Source organism: Ciona robusta, chromosome 8 (genome assembly GCF_009617815.1).
Source record: "Ciona robusta chromosome 8, ASM961781v2".
In the NCBI taxonomy this organism is placed as follows: domain Eukaryota; kingdom Metazoa; phylum Chordata; class Ascidiacea; order Phlebobranchia; family Cionidae; genus Ciona; species Ciona robusta.
In genome coordinates, this window is record NC_143242.1 from 3,602,228 (window position 1) to 3,621,646 (window position 19,419).

Here is a 19,419-nt window from a genome sequence, read left to right on the forward strand (position 1 = left end):
GAAACTGACAGCTTAATAAAGAAGACATGATACTCCCAATTGGGTATGTGGAGTTGTATGGTACATAAGGGGAAGACGCGCTGAATAAGTTGTGTCAATTACAACGTATTTTGAAAATTCGTGCCAACAGCACGTTTAAAAACGGAAATTTTGAAATTCAATCCACCTTCATAGCAAAGTGACGTCGGTGTGCGTTGTTTAATCAACTGGATACCTTGCCACGAGGTAATGCCGGGATTATTGTCTTAGATTTCTAGGGATATCTAATGTCACATCCTGTGACCAGAAATTCTGCCCTTAATGTAACCACAACGTTGGTGAAAGAAGGACTCTGCTTTCTGTTTTTAATCATAACCAGCGGTATCCAATTGCTGGATTGAAAAGGTGCGGGTATCGAATTTTAATCAGCGCGTCGAGTTGGCGTACGAAAGAACGATAACTTGGACGTGCTGTGTTTCTGCTGGGGGGCAAGGGCTCTGCAGTCAATTTGTATTTGTCTTTGTCAAGATTTACAGACAGAATATCTCTGAAGAGCACGCGAAGAAGATTTAAAATGCGTGTCATTGTTTTTGCTTCACGCCTTCGCCTTATAAGATTTCGGTAATTTAATAAAGATATCGACTTTCCTTCTACATTGTTCTGTTTCTTTCCAGATGACATGATTAGTTATTCAAAAGAAAAAGTCCTTTTATGTCTCGGTTCGTTTTTTACATACGTTGTATCAAGATACCATGCTATATTATTCAATGACTTTCAAATGTGAGCAATATATAACTGTGTAACATATCTGCAGATTCATGATCAAAATGAAGTATTTTCTTGTAATTGCTGCTTTATTATGTTATGTTACTGTTTTAAATGCTGAATCGAAAGAAAAAAGCACTGTTATAGCCGCGACAATTGAACTGAAGTCTAATTCAAGTCATCAAAACGTATCTGAACATCAGTCACCGGAATGTGTATTAAAACCAAGAGTGCCAGGGCAGCGTGTAGGTTCCAGAATGACGATTCCTGTTATAACGTTTACTGCCAGCACGGTTGGAAATACTATCGCCATCTTTGTAATTTGGAGAAACCAAAAACGTTCCGACAAAAAGGTTTGCGCTTGATTAATTTTTAAACACTTCGATTTTAAAAATTTGATACGAAAACATCTTTTAACTTAAGATTTTTCCGCCGATGCATTATTTATTTAACACGAAAGACAAGACGCAAAGTAGGAAACAGAGTAAAAAATGTAAGTGTAACCTTTTACTTGCATTTTCAGTCGGTATTCTATACACTAGTAATGTCGTTGGCGATGCTCGACCTGATCAGCACGTTGGTCACTTCTCCAGTCACCTTTCTCGCTTACAACAATAACCAATGTGTGAGTAAAGTAACCAATGCGTGAGTAAATTTTTAGGTTAACGTTGTATACAAAAAACTTTGAATACAAAACTACAGACCGAAGAATAAAATACACTTACTGTTAAAAAGTGAAAAACTATACCAATGATATCCTTATTGTTACAATACCTTTGCCTGGCTTGGCCTTCTGCGTAGCCAGCTTGGTAGGAACACGCGACGAGATGACTATGAAGAACCCTTCTCTGTTGTATAAAAGTCCTGTGTTCTTTGATTAAAAATTATGAAATCGTAGTACCTTTTTAAACAAAAATCATTTTAAAATTAGAACTAGTAGTTAAAAGCACGACTTTAATAATATAAAACAATCTAACAATGAAGAGACTGTAGCTGGATTACTAAAGATAACCTATAACTAGCAAGTAGAGAAAGCAAACAAGAAAAATGGCACCTAAAATTCAAGATTTCATAAAAGTAATATTAATAGAAATATTATAAATAAAGACACCACAGGGGGGTTTTATACGCTCGCATACGATTACATTACCAGTTTGCGTAAGAAAGTGGATTAATATCCGACTTGTATATTCATGTTCATTTGGAAAACAAAACAAAACTGTTTACTCTTCACAGGTAATGGACATGGGTGGAAAACCTTTATGTGAATATTCTGGTTTCGCTATGATCTTCTTTGGCACCGCATCAATGGCTGTGGTCTTTGCCATGTCTTTTGAACGGTTCATCGCAATTCGATTTGCGTTTTTCTATCACGTAAGGAAGATATTGTTTAAGAACTATGGCCTATACCTTAACATTGTTTTGTTTTATGTGCTCTGTCTGTACTTTACTTTTACTGGGTGTTTTTTTACTGACATTAACTAAAAAAAAGCGCTGAAACTTGATTTGATAACGGGACATCACTTTCTTTACCCACGATTAATATTAAACTTTCCAGACAAAAGTCACTCCTTTCAGAACAAGATCCATGATTATTGGCATTAATGCGTTTTTCTTGTTGTTATCGGCTATGCCGTTGGTCGGTTTTGGTCAAATACAGCAGCAATACCCAGGAACGTGGTGCTTTATAGATTGGAAGTCCCACATACCTACACACCAGGTATTTATATTGTAAAGAATAACCGCAAATCTTCTATGTGTTTTTGTTAATTAATTTTTTTAACTCCACAGGCGTTTAATTTATTAGTTGCTGTACTGGGAACACTTATGATGGTCGGGACAGTTGTCTCCAACCTGTACGTCGTTGTGCGAGTCATCATAAAAAGAAAGTAGGTTGAATGGCGGGGAATTTCATGTTCTGAAATTTGTGTATCCAATGCTTCACCAAAAAACTGGCCCAATTCTTTTGTACAGAAAGATGAGAATCAGAAACAGCACAATGCAAGTGATGAGCAAAACTCGCCTTAAGAAGATCGCTTACGATGAGACACAGATGATGGTCCTTCTTGGTGTAATGACTTGCGTGTTTATTATTTGCTATCTTCCTCTACTGGTAAGAAGCAGAAACGAGTGGCTTTAACTTACACGATATTTTGTCTTTATTTCCCCATTTATGCAGCTTGTGTCGTTCAGAGATACCCAGTATTTTAACATGCCTCAAAACATTTTGGCTTTATAAATTAACTATGATAGATTTCACATGTTTTAAAATATATTCTAGTTGCGTATTCTCATCAACCAATTGTCAACGATATACAGTCCAGAAGCAAATAATTCCACCACAATTCTATGGGATCTGTTTGCCGTGCGCATGGCCGCCATAAACCCTGTACTTGATCCTTGGGTAAGGCCTTCAAATGCAAATAACACCGTGGTAGTATTTTTAACATCTTTTGTAGGTTTATATTCTTTGCCGGCGCTCGACGATGGCAAAGTTTGGAAATTTAATGAAGATGTTGTTCACATGTAAATGTAGTAAGACAGAGCTGCAGAATATCTGCCTCAGTAGCAGGGAATATAAAAGGTTTGTCTGCTTTATATGGCTTGCCAAATCCTTTACTACAAATTACTGTATTATCTCGTTGTTGGGAAGCCTATAACTATATTATGCACTTGGTTGACACGACTTGTTTTGATACCAGGAGAGCTTCTGCAAAGAGTCTATCTGCCACCGCTTTTAGACAAACAAAGGTGTCTGAAAGTACTACACAAGAACCCGTGGAGAAGAAGTTTGTGCAACTTTGGAAAACGAAAGCTCAAGTCCCAACGACAGGGGCGAGTGAGCCTTTGGCACCTATACGCGAGAACAAGTAGTTTCCGCTGATTGCAAATTGTGTTTCGTTCTGCTTAGTAAAAGACACGTAATTTCTGTTAGATTTCTTTTTCGTTTTAAAGCTACAAACAGTAACCGCCACGTATGAACGGCGGTATGAAATACAAAAAGGCCGCAAAGCAAAAAGAAAAATTGAAGCGAAGAGGTGTTTCGGCATACGCGTGGTAACTTGATTATTCCAGCGTGCTATATGGCAGCAATGCTTCCAAGACTTCGGTTTGTGCGTAAATACTGGAACGCTTGTCATGAATATTCACGTCGGGATATAGCAGCACACAGTGTTCCGTTAGCATTGGCGACAATATAGTATATAGTACCGTAACACTACATTGCGTATACAGGGCCGCATAAAAGGCCGGTTCGGTAATGCAGACAAAATTAGCTGGAATATAAATTATACAGCAATTTCTACAATGAGGTCGTTCGGAAGAGCACAGGCGGTTATTGAAGAGGGTATAGGCAAAGCAGTGGAGTCTTAGTACAACTGATATACATGGTTACAAACGTAGTGAAATCTTGAAGGAATTGCAGTCAGGAATACATAACGGGTCGCACGGTATAATATATGATATTGTTTCTGGCTTTTTTCGTGTCGGCCGTAGAAGAACTTCATTGCACATGTTGTAAACTGAGCAGCAGAAGAGTTGGTGTTTTTGAAGATATCAAATGTGAAGAAATTGGATGGAACTTGAAAATAACGTTGAAGAAATGAGTTTATCCGAAACGCAAAGCTACGAGGTTCAGCAACTTTTTCTTTCCTTTGTAGATCGTCTTTAAGTTGGCCAACAGACAACCGAACTGAGAATGGCCGTCAGGAGCTAGTAGGAAGGTCTCACGAGCCTGGAGTTCAGTGACGAAAATTAGAAATCATTGCCTTTTTATTGTAACACAGAACTATGAACCTCATACTACTAAAACTTGATAAGATGATGGGATAGCATTAGCACCTAAATCCCATATTTCCTGATCGTATTTTTAATAATTAACAACGCGTTTTAGAGTAGCGCAGCTTTGGTTATATCATTCTGTACATTTCCTTGTTTGCTACCAAATAGGACAGGAAAATCAAACGAAAACATGTCACATCTAATCCCACTCAACCATACAATGCAGCCAACACATTAAATGATAGCAACAATTAAACTACGTTATACCTTATTTAAGAAGTCTATAAACTCTGTGTAATGTCGTGGGCTAATATGGCTCAGTTTGTTATGTATTGTCTTCACATAAGCAGCGATTGCTGCTTCTAGAAGAGGACGAAGAGGTCCTCTGTCAGCACGAAGTCCTCTATTGCCGTAGTTGCCTGGTGTAACAGAGTATACGACTTTTTAACTAGGAATTAACAGTACTTTATACAATTTTGACCAATTTAGTACTTAGCAGACATGCAATTAACGGACAAAAATAGAGACTTGTATGTCATTTTTAGTGCAAGAAAAAAACGGAACAAACTATAATAAAAAAGGTGTATTTTGCTTTAAAAATATTGAATTTTGACTGCATTTAAAACTTATTGATAAAATATGTTGCAATGGGTTAATTCATACAACACACTTTAACATCTATATCCTTTACCATTTGGCATACGACCACTGATGCTAGAGGTGCAGGTTCGTAAGACATCGGATAAAACAGACGCACATCGTACTTTGTTAACTATGACTAGAATAAGATCTTCCAATTCAGTCATCCCTACAAAAAGAAACAATGTTTCTCGTTAAAAATAATTCTATTTAGAACGTAAGTGTTATAATTCATTCATTGAACAGGGCTATTTAATTGGTATAGTGCTCAAGTAAACCACCCGTCTGTGTTAGTGTTCTTGGTGAAATTGGTACAAATATATTGCATTATAAATCCATATACACATGACGTTGAAAAGTTAAATTCTTGATTAGAATATATGTTAAGCGTGAAAACTATTATAAAACTACACTATTATAAGTGAAAAATAGAGAATGAACGGCGATTCTTACGCTATAAAACGGATTTTAAAGTATTGTCGGGGCCTTTAGTATAATGGGCCAAATCTGGCCTACTTTTTTAGACCTCTTGGCGTTGTGCTGTTAGTTTTCACCCATAGGTCTTTAAGTATGAGAAAATCAAGTCATGTTCTCACCTAATGATTGAGCAAGTTGTGTTGTCCATAGAAGGTCATTCGCGGACGGATGAGCATCATGATTGAATGGAACTCGTAACCTTCGTGTGGCAGCATGTGCAACAGTGAACGCTTGTGAGTTGAAGCCACGTTGGTCGAGGTAGCTACAAAGTACAAAATAAAGTAAACTCAACATATTGTTTTCTTTTTTTTTCGAGTATAGTAACGATGACCAGACTAAATAAAACAGCTAAAAGAAGGGAGACAGCAGCAAAACCACAGTCGTTTAAAAACACGTACGCGGGTAAAACTATTTGAGTAAAAGTGTTAAATAAAAGCGTGGCTGCTAAACCCAAATCGCCTTATATAGAATAGTGTTCTTTCTTACCGGGCAATAGTAAACAGCTGGGCAGAATCAATTCTTCGTTTGTTGGACGAATCGACTATGACGTGGTACACAGCATCAAACGCTGACGTGTATGTCTCGCATAGACTGAGGGAACGCAAGGCGCATGATTGGGGGTCTGTGAGATGAATTTTGTTAGTTTACGTATTGAAAGTGTAATCTTTGGCTATCATAAGAAAAATTATAGAACAAATAGTTGTCGAAATATAAAAGGTTTGATAAGAAAATTGATTTGCGAAAAAAATACGATTTTGAAAAAGAAAAAAAGGAAAAACTATTTTAAAATGATGATGGGTGTTTTTAGATGTTGAGTTTCTATTGTATGTGTGACACGTCCTATGGGACCTGAGACTTAGGTCTGGGTTAGCCCACTACCAAAACAGCCATAAAGAAATTGCGAGTCACAAATCATTAACTTTCATGGTCCTGAACTTAGATACACTAATTGTATTTTTCCATTTATGAGAAAATAACGGGTGACAAAAAAGTGTTTAGAAAATCTACTTGATGTTTTTCAAGGAAGAAATTAATTGTCGCAAATCATTACCTTTAACGGCGCACTGCATCGCCATTTGACATACACTGTGGTACAATTGTTCTCTTTGTCGAGGGTCTAGGTTCAATCTCACTGCTGTATTTGGAGAGATAACACACCCAGCTACCATTGTGCTAGCTTCCACAGGAGTAAACAAGGTATACCAAGTCTAGAAGAACGTTAACCGTAAATATTAGAAAACAAAGGTTAAATTTAGCAGTTTAAATAAAATATCGGACAAAAACATGTTGTTACGATTTAAGTGACTTGTTAATGCACTTCATTCGCTTTATATTGGCGCAATAAACAACTATATACAGTACAGGTTTAGAATTCGTGTATTAAATACCTTGATGATGGACACCAATGCGCATAACCCGATCTCGGTCGCGCAAGTTACCAGCCACCCCACCATTTCCGTTCGTCGCCATGTACCCCCTTGCATGGTCATACGAAGAACCTGCATACCATATACTGTTAGCATAACATCACATATTTTTTTAATCATTATTATTTTGAATACGGTAATGAACATCAGATTAATTAAAATAGCAAAGAAAAAGGAATTCGCAGCAAAATTCCAGTCGTTAAACTAGTTGTTTAACGAAGTGGTGATGTTTTTTTGATTTAATCGCAGCGAATGGCGCAATAACTGCTCGCCAAACCTGCGTAGACCTATCAACGCTACCGCAGTAGGAATTCAGCTATCTATACAGCAGAAACAACAAACTTCTAATTTTCTGGATGGCTGATGCCGCTAAGAGAAGTAGTGGTTGTGAAACGCGCTTGAGTTTCAAGTGCTTATAAACATGTAAGAACATTTTCTGTACAACTTACCTGCATTGCTAGCTGCATGGCTACGTTAAGCATAGTTATGTCGGAAGGTGCTGCGCCGGATTGGTTGGTGGCGCATTTGAAAGCATCGTGTGATAGTTGAAATACATGAGAGCCGTTCCGCATGTGACGCTGCACACTTTCCACGACCAATCGAAGCAGCATGACCTCGCCTGTTGGTAAATTTTAAATTTAGTGTTACGGTAGGATTCTGGTTGAGCAATAAACTTATGTACAGTAGGATGGGGGAAGATGGGACATTCAGCGAATTATGAAACTATGTCCTCATGACTCTTATATAGACCGTTGTTAATTGTTTAAAACACGATCAGGATATCTGGATAATATGTGCTAAAGGTGTCCCATCTTCCCCAAACCTACTATATATGTACGTTTTATTTGTCTAATATGGAAGCTCTTTTGGGAAAGCTATAATTTCCTTCGAGTAAAATCAAACCGGCGAGCCAACGACAGTCGTTTTAACGCAGATGTTCATTTATCTCAAAAAAACGCTTCAATTCACACTTCGCTGATTAAAATTTAAAAATACCTTTTGCCGTTTGCAGTAAAGTGGATGCGAGCTGGTACTGCCTCGCCTCAAGGTCCCCGATTACCGACCATGTCGCTGGGTATGTGAACGGTAAAACTAGTGGTGGTTGCTCGTGTGATACGTCTTGTGCTTCTTCAAACTGTGGAGCCTGTATCTGGTTCGTTACATTGTCTGCAGGTTGATCTTCAGCAACTTGTTGATTATCGTCAGTTGTTTCTAATGCGCTTGGATTGTATACGTCATCAAGTACAGTCATACGCATAGCTTGTAGTCCCATTCTGCAAAGACAGATGCGTACATTTACTAAACGCATTTGGTCTATAACACGCACACATAAGAACGTATAAAGAACATTCCTCGTTTGCTCAAACGAATGCGTTGAAATAGGCAAAACGTTGTGACATTTAACATTTATGAATTGCTTTATGGCCAAAAAAATATGTATTGAGTAGGCCATGTTTTTCTTCAGTACCACCAGTTTCAAATCACTGCTTAATGTACATACCGAAACACAAGCTTTCTGTCGTAAGGTAGCAATGCTTTGAAGAGGTAGTTAGCAAACGAATGGATTGGCACCGATTCTCTGTGTACGCGTTTTCCGAGACCACTTCCTGGTCCACCTGGTCAAATAAACAAGGTAAACGATGTTGTCGAAAGCAAGCTACAAAAATATGGTATGATATGGTAATTTCATGATCGTGTTTTAAAACGTTCTTTTAGAGTCGCGGGCCTACGGTAAATAGTTAAGTAAATATTTTTTGCTTACTCCCAAATCGGACAAAAAAAGAGAATTAAAACATGTCCCGTGCCGTGTCTTTTCTGACGCTACAATATATGGATAAAATATGCTACGATGTATGTACCTTCCATTAACAGTGTTGTAACTTCACGTAAAACTTGAACCAATTCATCGTCCAATGTGAGTCTCTCCAACTGCTCAATCAACATCTTCTCGCATGAAAGCACTTTCTCCTATGAGTTAAAACGATGAATAAGTACTTGACGTATCCGGACACATAACACCAGCTTTGTGTATTATGAACATACCTGGGCTCGTGCGTTCGAAGGCATACACCTCTGCTCCCCCACACCGAGCAAGCAAACCTCGAACGCTTCTTTACGAAGCAACTTCTGCGTTTCCTCGTCTGATAAATAAAATCAAGCTAAAGAGATAACCTGACACAATGTTCTTTAAAACTGCCTACATACTTAACAGAAAATCTTTAATTTATAAACTTATATAGTAAAAATGTACAAGCGAAATCTACGAAATTAGATCAAGAATTGTTAAAAAATTATTCCATTGTATACTAGATTTAGTTGTTTTTAACACTTTGGAGTTTTGTAATAAATATCATTTGTTGTTGATTTCGCCTCTTAGTAGTTTCAATAATATGATCTCCTCTATCAGTTTCGAAAAAGGGTATGATATGTTAAATCTTTTTTTACCTTTGTTTATTGCAGCTACCATCAAGGTATCAAACAAGATATGTATTGGGTTTAGCGGATGTCCAACCAGACCGTACCCGTTGTTTTTCTTCACCGGTAATGTGTCTAAAAATAAAATGGTTTGTTGATACACTTCAAAAGAGTTTTCGAAGCAAACAGACGCCGTGGGACAAGAATTTTTAAAGAACAGGGGTGTGTGCGAAAACCAATTAGTTTTTATACGTGTGTTCTCAAGTAGTTTTATTACAGTGATGAAAGCTATTTGGGTCGAGTGTTTAATACAACTGTTTTCATTCAATTAATATATTAGGCAAGTAGGGTGTATAGGTTTGGGAAAAGATGGGATACCGTTTCATTTTATTTTCTTATCCCATTTTCCAAAAAAAACAACATTAAAATAATTATAAAATCATCTCTACGACTCCCATAGACCCTTGTTAATTGTTTAAAACACGATCAAGATGCTTAAATAGTATGTGCTAAAGGTGTCCCGTCTCCTCCCACCCTACTGTACAATTTATTTAGAAAAATAGAAATTTGCTTGCTTGGGCACTCACCAAGTTGACTATGCGAGCTGCTCTGGTACAGTTTGAAACCACTGATAGCATTTTCCCGGATGGTTCGAGCCACAGCTCGTGCCAACCGCACACTTTCATTAGCATATCCATGCGAACGTAAAGCTTCAACTCTTGCACAAGCAATAGGGGTGTTTTCTAAAGAAAAAAACAGGTTATAACTTAAACGAACATTAAAAAAAATTAACCATAGCCTGTAATAGAAAGTTTTTAATTTAAAAAAACTCGGTTTGGAAATATGGGGTATTATGTGTTAACGGTATACCATCTCACCCCACATTATTTAGAAATCAATCTACTGGGAAACCGTTTAACATTAGGAGTAAAATCAATATAGAAATACATAGCATAGGCGTGGCGTCTAACTATTTACTGTATAAGGTATACAGGTCGTATAAGAATTCGAAATATAATCCAACCATGCCACAGTGGTTTTCCATCCGAGCTAAAGTTTGCGAATCCGCCCTGGAATCTTTCTCCAGCTCCTTTTCTCTCCTCTCCTTCTGCTCTTCCACGTTTCTTTCTTTCTCTTCGGAGGATGAGTTTTAAATGAGGGTCATCCCATCTTAGAGAGCAAGCATCCATGGCTCGTGATAACACAGATCGATCTGATGAAAAAAAGTTACCGGTCGTTTTTTGGAACTAAAATATGGATCAGTAAACCAGTGTAACTAAATTTTTTTTTCAGAGTTTTTACAGTTTCGAGGCTCCACTTCGCCATTAATGTGGGTGCCGCAGCAATACCCCGTCACGTGAGGGTAAATAAGTTACATTCATCCATTTATTCATACACAATTAATAAAACCATATCAGTTTAGGTTGACCATGATCGTATCTACCTCTAGGGTTGTTCCCGCTGACTGCATCGGTAAACGAGTCTTCTGGAGGGCAGTGCGGGTCCTCGTTCCAAGATGTGAGGAGCTCTAATACTTTAGACTTACTTTCGCTGTCTTTTCTGGGGTTTAGGACAATGCATATCCATAGGAGCCCTTAAGAAAACGGTAATTCCAGATGAAATACAGAAAAATAAGTGCACTAACTTGTTGCAACTACAATTTTTTAACATATATTGCTACTATGTTCCTACAAAATTAAGTTTACCTATTTGGTCCCAAAGTTTGGCACACACGTCGTTGTGTTGTATAGAGTTTGAGTTGGGAACTTGTCGGAGTAATTCTTCTGTTAGAAGGGTTAAGAGTCGCGCACCGTTGCAGTCTCGTACCTTCATCATTTCACGAATCTGTGAAGTGTTTGTCTTGATCAGAAAAAGTCTATATCTATACCGACGGTGGAGTGGCTTTGGTACATAAGAGTGGAACGCCTTACTTATCTCAGGGCATTGCTGTTTCAGCGAGTTCCCGGTGTACTTTTAGCCGTTTCAAGCGTAAACGCGTAACGATCGTGGTAGGGCAATTGCAAACACGATACAACGTTGAGATAAACATGGCGGATGAAGCAATATTCACAGAGCAAACACTTGTAGTTATAACTCAATGGGTAGTTGTTTACTTTACTCGAACAAAAACGCTGGCTCCGCAAAGGAAATTCCGGGCAAGAACGAAAACAAAACCACACAGCATCGTATGACGACTGCTATGTACCCCAAGCAAGGAAACCAAGTCAATGTAAAAACCAATCGAAAGTGATTCATCCCTTAGTCGGCTTCACGGGGCAATAGCAACATAAGCAAGCCGCATATCTGGGTTGCAAGGCGCGCCCTATGGTCACGAAAGATAAAACAGTCGCTCCGGGGAAACAGCATGAACGCTACACAAGTAATCGTGCCGTGTCTCTTGCCGAGGCGGACAACGCTTAATCGTTCGTGACTAATACGCTTGGCATGTTTAAATAGCCCAAAAAATCTCACAGCCTTCGTCCATACCTTGCCTATCATATTGAAAAGCTGATTTGCAGAGGCTTGCTTGGTGGACTCCAGTATTAGCTGCCTCACGTGATTAGTGACGTGGCTGTCGTCCAAATTCCATCGATCCTCGTCTTGAAAACCTGAAATTTATTGCCGTTTAAACACATTACGTCATTATCGCTGCATGTGATTTAAAAATTGAATTTTTATTATCGACGTCAGAATTGAGAATATCCAGCTGCGAGGCCACAGCGGACTGTGACGTCGGTGTTACGTAACAATACAATGAATGCGTCACCTGCTCCTGCTGTTGGGTCGGGCGCCCCATGAACAGCGTTGATCGAAGAATTAACATCAGAAAAACAATCAGCTATCTCCTGGGCAGTAGGCAGGACATTGGCATGACGGGACAGAAGGTATTGCGTAAGCTTTTGCAGCTGGTCACGACTCAATTTCTGAAGTGTGTCAGATATCGGCGCCCGCAGTTTAACCTGTTGGAAACGCAGCGTTAAATCCTTACACACGTAAAATAGAAAAGGGTGAATGGCCAACTGTGCCCATAATATCAGGTCCTGTGTAGCGTGTTACTGCAGGACCTTACCGGCATAAAAAACGCAATTTCTAATAATTTAAAGCTATTTACAGCATTTTTGTAGCATACAGAACAGTCCCCTGTTTTACCTTTCGTGAATTTCGCATTCTGAATATAAGGAGAGCTACCACGTGACGACAGAAAAAGATTCCGTCCCCGTGTTGGCAGTTACATGTGGATGACGTCACTTTACAACGGTCGAAAGTAACAGCTACGTTAAATTTGCATGGCGTCGAAGTCTTTGGACTGAAATGCATCAATTTACGGTTTTAAGGTCGTGCAGTTATTTATTTTAAATGTTTTATGGTCCATTTAAACATCGAATTTCATGTTCAAGAATGACTACATAAGATAAAATGCTGTTTTTTGATGATAGAGTTTTTAAAGGTAATATACCAACCTGGAGAACGGGTAATGGTATGGCGTAGTGTCTCCGACTTTGTCATGCACCACTCCGCTCAAATGAAAACCTGTATTGATAAGATACGAGATTTTAAACGGTTGTCGAGACTTGAAAATTGAATGACATCTAATGTACACTGTGGCGTAATTCAGTTAAAACGAAATTGAGGGACGATAGATCCTTGAGCCAAAAGCTGAGGCGCCACAGAGCTTTGTTTGGATATATTGCATTCAAACAAGATGAGCTCGTCTTTGTACCGTATCGGGAAGTGAAAGCAAAAGATGGCAATTACAAAACTCATGTAATATGAGTGAGGCCTTGAACGATAAGGGGGCTGTTGTTTTGGTATGCGTGGGCGCATTAGGGGTAAGGGAAGACGACACACGTCACCCACTGACACGGTTATAACCCTAAACAGTCTGGTATGATTGTTTTGAGTGAACACTGCTTGACCTAATGTCTAATGTGGGTTAAGAACCGTACAGTTTGAGTGAGTCACGTATAGCGTTCAAAACTAAAAGTCAAAGAGAGCGAAATCGTTCGAAAAATTTAATTGGTTGAAAAAGCGCCAATAGATCCATCCGAATTTTCAGTAATGACTCTGAATAATCAATTATTTCCGCCGAGGCCAGATTGTACTGGCCAGGAATTCTTGGCTGTCCTAATCTGAAAAGCTCCCTCCCGCCGCCCTAAGTTTAGCATTGTCGGGCAATGGAGCGTAAACGGAAATGAAACGGAACGATTCTTGTGTTAATACTGTCCGTTGTCCCTCGTCATTATGTTGTGTCAGTAATGGGGTAATTCTTACGCGTAGAATGGTAGCAGTGTTGCGCAATCGCTTTTAGGCTGTGAAGAACCGACACGGTAGCCATAAGATGGAATGTAAACGGCAACACGGAGTTTCTTTAGCGAATGGTTCCACTTTCGCATACCTACCGTACCCGAGCGTGCGTCGCCCAGAACTAATCTCTCAGCAAGTGAACTTTTGCCTTCGCTCAAACACTAACTGGAGATATAGTATATGGCACTGTGGGGTAAGATGGATACCGTAAACACAATATATTTTGAATACATTTTAAATGTAATATAGTTGTGCCTTTTACACAATTAACGTCGCTCGTTTACGGTCGTTAAACTACGTTCATATTATTCTTTAAATGTTCTTTGTTTACTAAAAAATGGGTCAAGAAAATATGTCATATCTTACCCCAAACCACTCATGATTCAATGTCTATCTCGGTCGTACGTAAACTGAGAGATTGATTTAAAGTTTTTTAAGCCGCATGTAAAATATGAAGTACGGAAATGTACCTATTTCAACAACACGGGGTGGGCATAGAGGTTCACAAGGGTTTTTAAATAAGAATGTAAATGAGTTTCCTGAACACTCGATGGGCAACATGCACATAAAACAATGGCGAATTGACTAATGGCTTCGTGGGCATGTTATACATAGTTTCACAAACTATGTACACCATTTGTTACCGCTCCGGATAAACTACAAATCCATCACACTGGCTTGTTGATATTTGTTGTGACTTTCCAACCCTCTGATCTTATATAATTGAAGCCTAAAGTAATAAGCGCGATCCCCTATTTGTTGAACTGTTGTAAGAATTACTGTTGTGTTGAAAAGTTGATTTAGTATAGTTTCGATTTTAGTTCTAGCGAACTAAATCCCGCTGTAAAGACATAGTTTTGGCAACGGAATCCCCCGGTTCGAATTTACGGCGTGATTCATTTTCGAGGGTGATGCAAACGGCCGTGTAGTGTTGGTGATTGTTCTGTATTCATCCGTGGTGATCCTATATACAACGATCTGAGGCATTCAGGCAGGTTTACATTCGTAGCAATGGCGTCGCTTGACGCTTGAGTGCTGCACATTGGCGGTCTGAAATGATCGCTTTGATTAAACGGCACTCGTGTGGGGGAACGTCTGTTTATGTTCGTCCTTCGACCGAAAAGCGGGCGTCATATTTCCAAAAGCGAACAGGAAGTCGGGTTTCTGTTTGGTTTGACAACTCGTAGCGACCGGGAACGGAATACTGGCCGTTTGGGCCGAATTACGAGCACCTGACTCACGATCGACGGGGCATAACTGCGCTCTTCTCCGCCAATATTTGTCTGTTTGCGCGGCCTTCATTGAGCGCCGTTAATGCGAGCAAAAACGAACAGGAATGAAGGGCTGGGACGGCTTTGTTGGAAACACTCGAGTGCTGACGAATCAGCTCTTTCGTAGGTAATGATAATAATCGGGCCAGGGAAACCGTATGTGGCTGTTAAAGGCGATAAAGGCAGCGGATGATGGAGACCATCCATTGGCGTCAACGGTGGTTCAATGCCCGCTATTTGTAAAGCAGATGGTGTAAACTGTAAATCATACGTTTCAAACCAGTTTCAGGTGGCTGGAACCGGTTTATATCACAACAATAAAGAACCAACAGATGGAAATGTCTACATTTAGTGAAACATGTACTCAAAACGGATAAAAGACCTCGAATATACAATCGTATTCAAAACACCATGGTTTAACATTATAGCATCCTATTTGTAACCTATTGTAATCGAAAACTGAGATAGCAACCACGGTAAGCCATCACGGCACTATAGCTCGCTGTCATCCCGTGATGGAGTGCATTAAATACTGATCTTCTCGGCCAATTTATTGTTCTAAAGTTAAAGCAAGCGTCAACCGCGCTTGATACACAGAGCGATACGGAGAAACTGGGCTGTATAATGGCTCTTAACAAAACGCTAATTCAATACACGGAAGCGAAGAAAGAGGTCTCAAAATGATCCCGTCGCCTTAGTTAGATCATAAAGGGCCTTGTGCTCAGTGGATCCTTTGGTTGCGTTCCACAAAATACCGGGTACTCGAACCCGGGCCCGGCCGGACGGAGATTTTCTGCCGTCGAGGGTAACTTAATACAACTCCTTCCCTTAAGTGGCTCACGGTGTACGAGCATACGTTGATAAAAGCTGGCGCGGGCCGAAGCGCCGGACCGCGGCTGAGTATAGGCTTGGAGTAATTGAATCGACGGGAAAACCGATAAAGCAACGGTATACGTATATGTGGCGACATGGAACCCTTGTCTCGCCATGGGAAAGTGGCGGCAGGGGCTCGTATTAGTAAGTAAAACAAAGCGATGTGATCAGGGATAGATCTTTCAAGCAGGGTGATATCGATAGAGCACACAATGGTAACCCGTGAGTTACCCTGCTTACTGAGTACATACCAATTAGGGTAATAAGTAATTTCCTACCACCCTCATACAATATGATGCCTTTCAAATGCGAGAGGAAAACTGCCGGCGTTGATAGACGCTTATAAACAATGGGTCAGGCTCTACAGTGCATGGCTATGTATATATTGTGCAACAACAGAAGAACCACTATACAGACAGCGGTATCAATTAACCCGGTCGAATTGACGATTGATCACCACCATTCTATGCGAACCAAATCGACTTAATTCGGTTAAGCAGCCACGCTTTGTGTGCCCAGCTAATCAACCAATTAAATCGTCGTTACAGTGACGTAGTCTGTAAAGGCCGTTCAATTTAACGTTTTATATGTACGAGTGGGGCGGCTAGAATTGCCAAGTGGTGTTTCTTCGGTAATTCGAGCGTACCCTACAAACAGTGGTATCTCTCGTTGCGCAATTTAACACGAAATTTCAACGCCCTACATTGTTCAGCTTAAGTCGAATGGATTTAATGGAAAAAAACATCAACCGATTAATGGCCTGTTGTGCTTTACATACGTGCATTTATACATGACGAACAGTGTAGAAACTGATCTGTCAAACTGTCACCATAGGGAAAGAGTGGCGAAGCGTCAACGGATACCCTTCCTTCCCTTACCAGGCTGTTGTATAAAAGTTTTAATGCTATGTCGTAACAGGACGACAGAATCAATAAAAATGCGGTTACCTTCTGATGATTCTAACTTGATTATGCGTAAAGGGTGGAACATACGGCGAACGCGTTGACACAACGGACAAGACAACTATGACCCTCAGGGGCTAATACTTTTCATATATTCCACAGCAGATTGTAAAATTTGCGGCCTCATGCTCCCGGCACGCGCATAAATAATAAATATGCCAGCAGCAAGTCTGCTGCAGACACAGTAGCAGCAGGTATTCTGCTTTGTTAAGGATTTTAATAAAACAGCCGATCGACTGTCACCAACAGCTTGTACGCTTCCATTCACAGGACACACCGCCTCAGCTGTATTACCGAGTACACAGTACAGCAGCATCTACATGCGCGCCATGTTGCAAGCCACTGATACAAAGTTGTTGGTGTTTTCTTACAATTTCCTTTTCCTATTTCCTAAACGGTTATCAGAGAAAACATCTCCTCCGCCATGCGGGTTGGGTTCGCCGGATAATTCAGCGAAATAGGACACAGGTTTTCACGGGGCCGCGATCATATAGATTGCGTTACTAAAGGCACCGCAATTAATTTCAAACATGGTGGCATTTTATTTGAAACAATATAAGACTCACCGATTTGTACTGATTGTCGAACTGCACCACTTTCGGCTAGTGTTACTCCTTTCCTGAACGTCACATCCTGGCCTTCCGAAGCATCTGGCTGGAGGGTACGATGTTTAAGATCTCTTGCTGGGGAAGATCGAGCTTCTCCCTGTGCATTAGCGACAGTCGTACCCTGTCGAATCTCTCCGCATTGTTTTGGTGGGCAAAGGTCATTAGGCTCATAGGCGAGGGCACTGTAGCGACGAATGTCCGCCTCACACCTAGGGAATGACCACGTGATCAGTTTAAGAACCACTGGCTCTGGTACACGGTTGTATCGCTCCTCTACGAGTTGAAAAGGGACATTTGCAGCCGCAACTTTTGCTGCTAACTCGGACAGGCTGTCTGGGCAGCAACGCCGTGTCGTCGAGCAGACGTGTGAATATCGATAAGCCTCACTCGCACAGTTGCTATGTTTCCCAAGCCTTCCTTGGGACCTCGGTTGTTTTTCTGGACAAATGTGATCTTGAGTGTCGACTTCATAGGGACAGGACCTCTTCATACTTTCTTGATTACGTCACAAGACCTCTCAACTCAAAACCGATCGGTTTTGATCGCGACAAAATTCTCCTATACGGCCTGAACACACAAGAGACTGGTAAAAACATCTATTATATTAAGCACATACATTTAGAGTTTTGACATAAGGATACAGTTCGTTTTTTTCTTATGTTACTGTATATGTCCAACCGTAAGCTAAACCCCTATAATGACTAGGTTTAAAATCCAGGTAGTGCTCAAAGCGTGAGTTACATACATTATAATGCTGGTTAGTTGCTTTAGCCTGTAAAAAAACGTCTTACACAACTCCTGCTAGTGTAAGCTCTCTGCCTTCATTCTAAAACTCGACAAAGAACTAAAGCGACTGCACTGTATGATCATCTTACTGTGTCTGTGTCTCACATAAGTGTCAGTCTTGGCTAAGTTTTCATTCTACGAAAGCAAAAGAACGACCCTGTATGCTCTCTGTATAGTTAACTGTAACGCACTAGTGTTTACCACTGCTTCGTCGGCTTATGGGAAACGAAATGGCCAATAAAATATAGTGCCTTTCAGTTTTCTGGAGCGCTAAGAGAGAGAGAGGCTTTACTCAGCGAATCGGGAAAAAAGGGCCACAGACAATCTTTTTGACACCCGCTGCTGGGTGTCGGTCGTTGTAGCAGCGGGTGTCTTCTGGTTAATCAAGATTATTTCTTGCCGGTTGCCCCCGTTCCTGTAGCACAAAGGGAAGGAAGCTCAATTAATATTGCATTCTAGTCATTAGCGTCTGTCCTGACCTGACACGCGACTGATTCTTAACAGAGACAACGGCCGTCGCCGGGAGCTTCGCGCTAAACTAGGTAGCTCTCTCGGCGCAACGCCATTGTTATTTTGGCGTGGAATCCGGAACCGCCTCAGGCTAAATAGAATCCGCTCGCACTAGCGATTGGGGCTTTTTAACCAGGCCGCCAACGCACACTATCGCAAGACGAAACGGACAGGAAATTGACATTACAGGCGAACGCTTTGCACAGTGACGTAGTGGCAAATAACGTCATAAATCGAGCGTTGTTTGTGATGTAAAGAGAATAGCACTATACCGACACACCCGGGCAAAAATAATCTTTCACGAAGTGGTTGAACTGCTGGTAGCGGCAGCTGCTTTTGTCGAAATGTTAATAGCTGTGTTGAAAACAGCTCGATACCACTGACTCACTGCAGCAAGTAACTGCAGAGGCATCTGTTTTTCAAGAAAAGGAAAACAAGTCCTGACTCTCTAGTTCTTAATGCTCAAACTGCTCGCTCATGATTTCATCACTCTCCAAAATACGAAAATTTATTTTTTGTTAAAAGGATTTTTAAGGCATATACATCTGCCATTGACGGTATTACTCTTTAGCGACATGTAGCGGGCTCGCGTGTTCAGACTGTCGCGCGAATTATGGCAATA

The 19,419-nt window shown here is 40.3% G+C and overlaps 2 protein-coding genes across 2 annotated transcripts; one reads left to right on the top strand and one right to left on the bottom strand.

The window, feature by feature from the left end:
* Positions 1 to 18: 18 nt before the first annotated feature.
* Positions 19 to 3,673, top strand: LOC149732388 (prostaglandin E2 receptor EP4 subtype-like). The gene is made up of 9 exons (XM_089883739.1): positions 19 to 1,097; positions 1,268 to 1,369; positions 1,981 to 2,118; positions 2,303 to 2,464; positions 2,536 to 2,633; positions 2,719 to 2,857; positions 3,026 to 3,148; positions 3,204 to 3,328; positions 3,447 to 3,673. Exons 1-9 carry the CDS (start codon positions 798 to 800, stop codon positions 3,616 to 3,618), a joined length of 1,359 nt encoding a protein of 452 aa, XP_089739865.1. The 5' UTR covers positions 19 to 797; the 3' UTR covers positions 3,619 to 3,673.
* Positions 3,670 to 18,474, bottom strand: LOC149732389 (zinc finger SWIM domain-containing protein 4-like). Its single transcript, XM_089883703.1, has 22 exons — positions 17,460 to 18,474; positions 12,944 to 13,013; positions 12,633 to 12,789; positions 12,250 to 12,442; positions 11,970 to 12,091; positions 11,189 to 11,327; positions 10,927 to 11,076; positions 10,507 to 10,695; positions 10,070 to 10,225; positions 9,513 to 9,617; positions 9,111 to 9,208; positions 8,927 to 9,035; positions 8,569 to 8,683; positions 8,064 to 8,341; positions 7,517 to 7,686; positions 7,029 to 7,139; positions 6,692 to 6,848; positions 6,127 to 6,262; positions 5,760 to 5,902; positions 5,216 to 5,332; positions 4,792 to 4,943; positions 3,670 to 4,477 (listed from the first exon to the last, which is right to left on the bottom strand). The coding sequence occupies exons 1-22, from the start codon at positions 17,989 to 17,991 to the stop codon at positions 4,352 to 4,354; spliced, it is 3,525 nt and encodes a 1,174-aa protein (XP_089739829.1). The 5' UTR covers positions 17,992 to 18,474; the 3' UTR covers positions 3,670 to 4,351.
* Between the last annotated feature and the right edge of the window lie 945 nt (positions 18,475 to 19,419).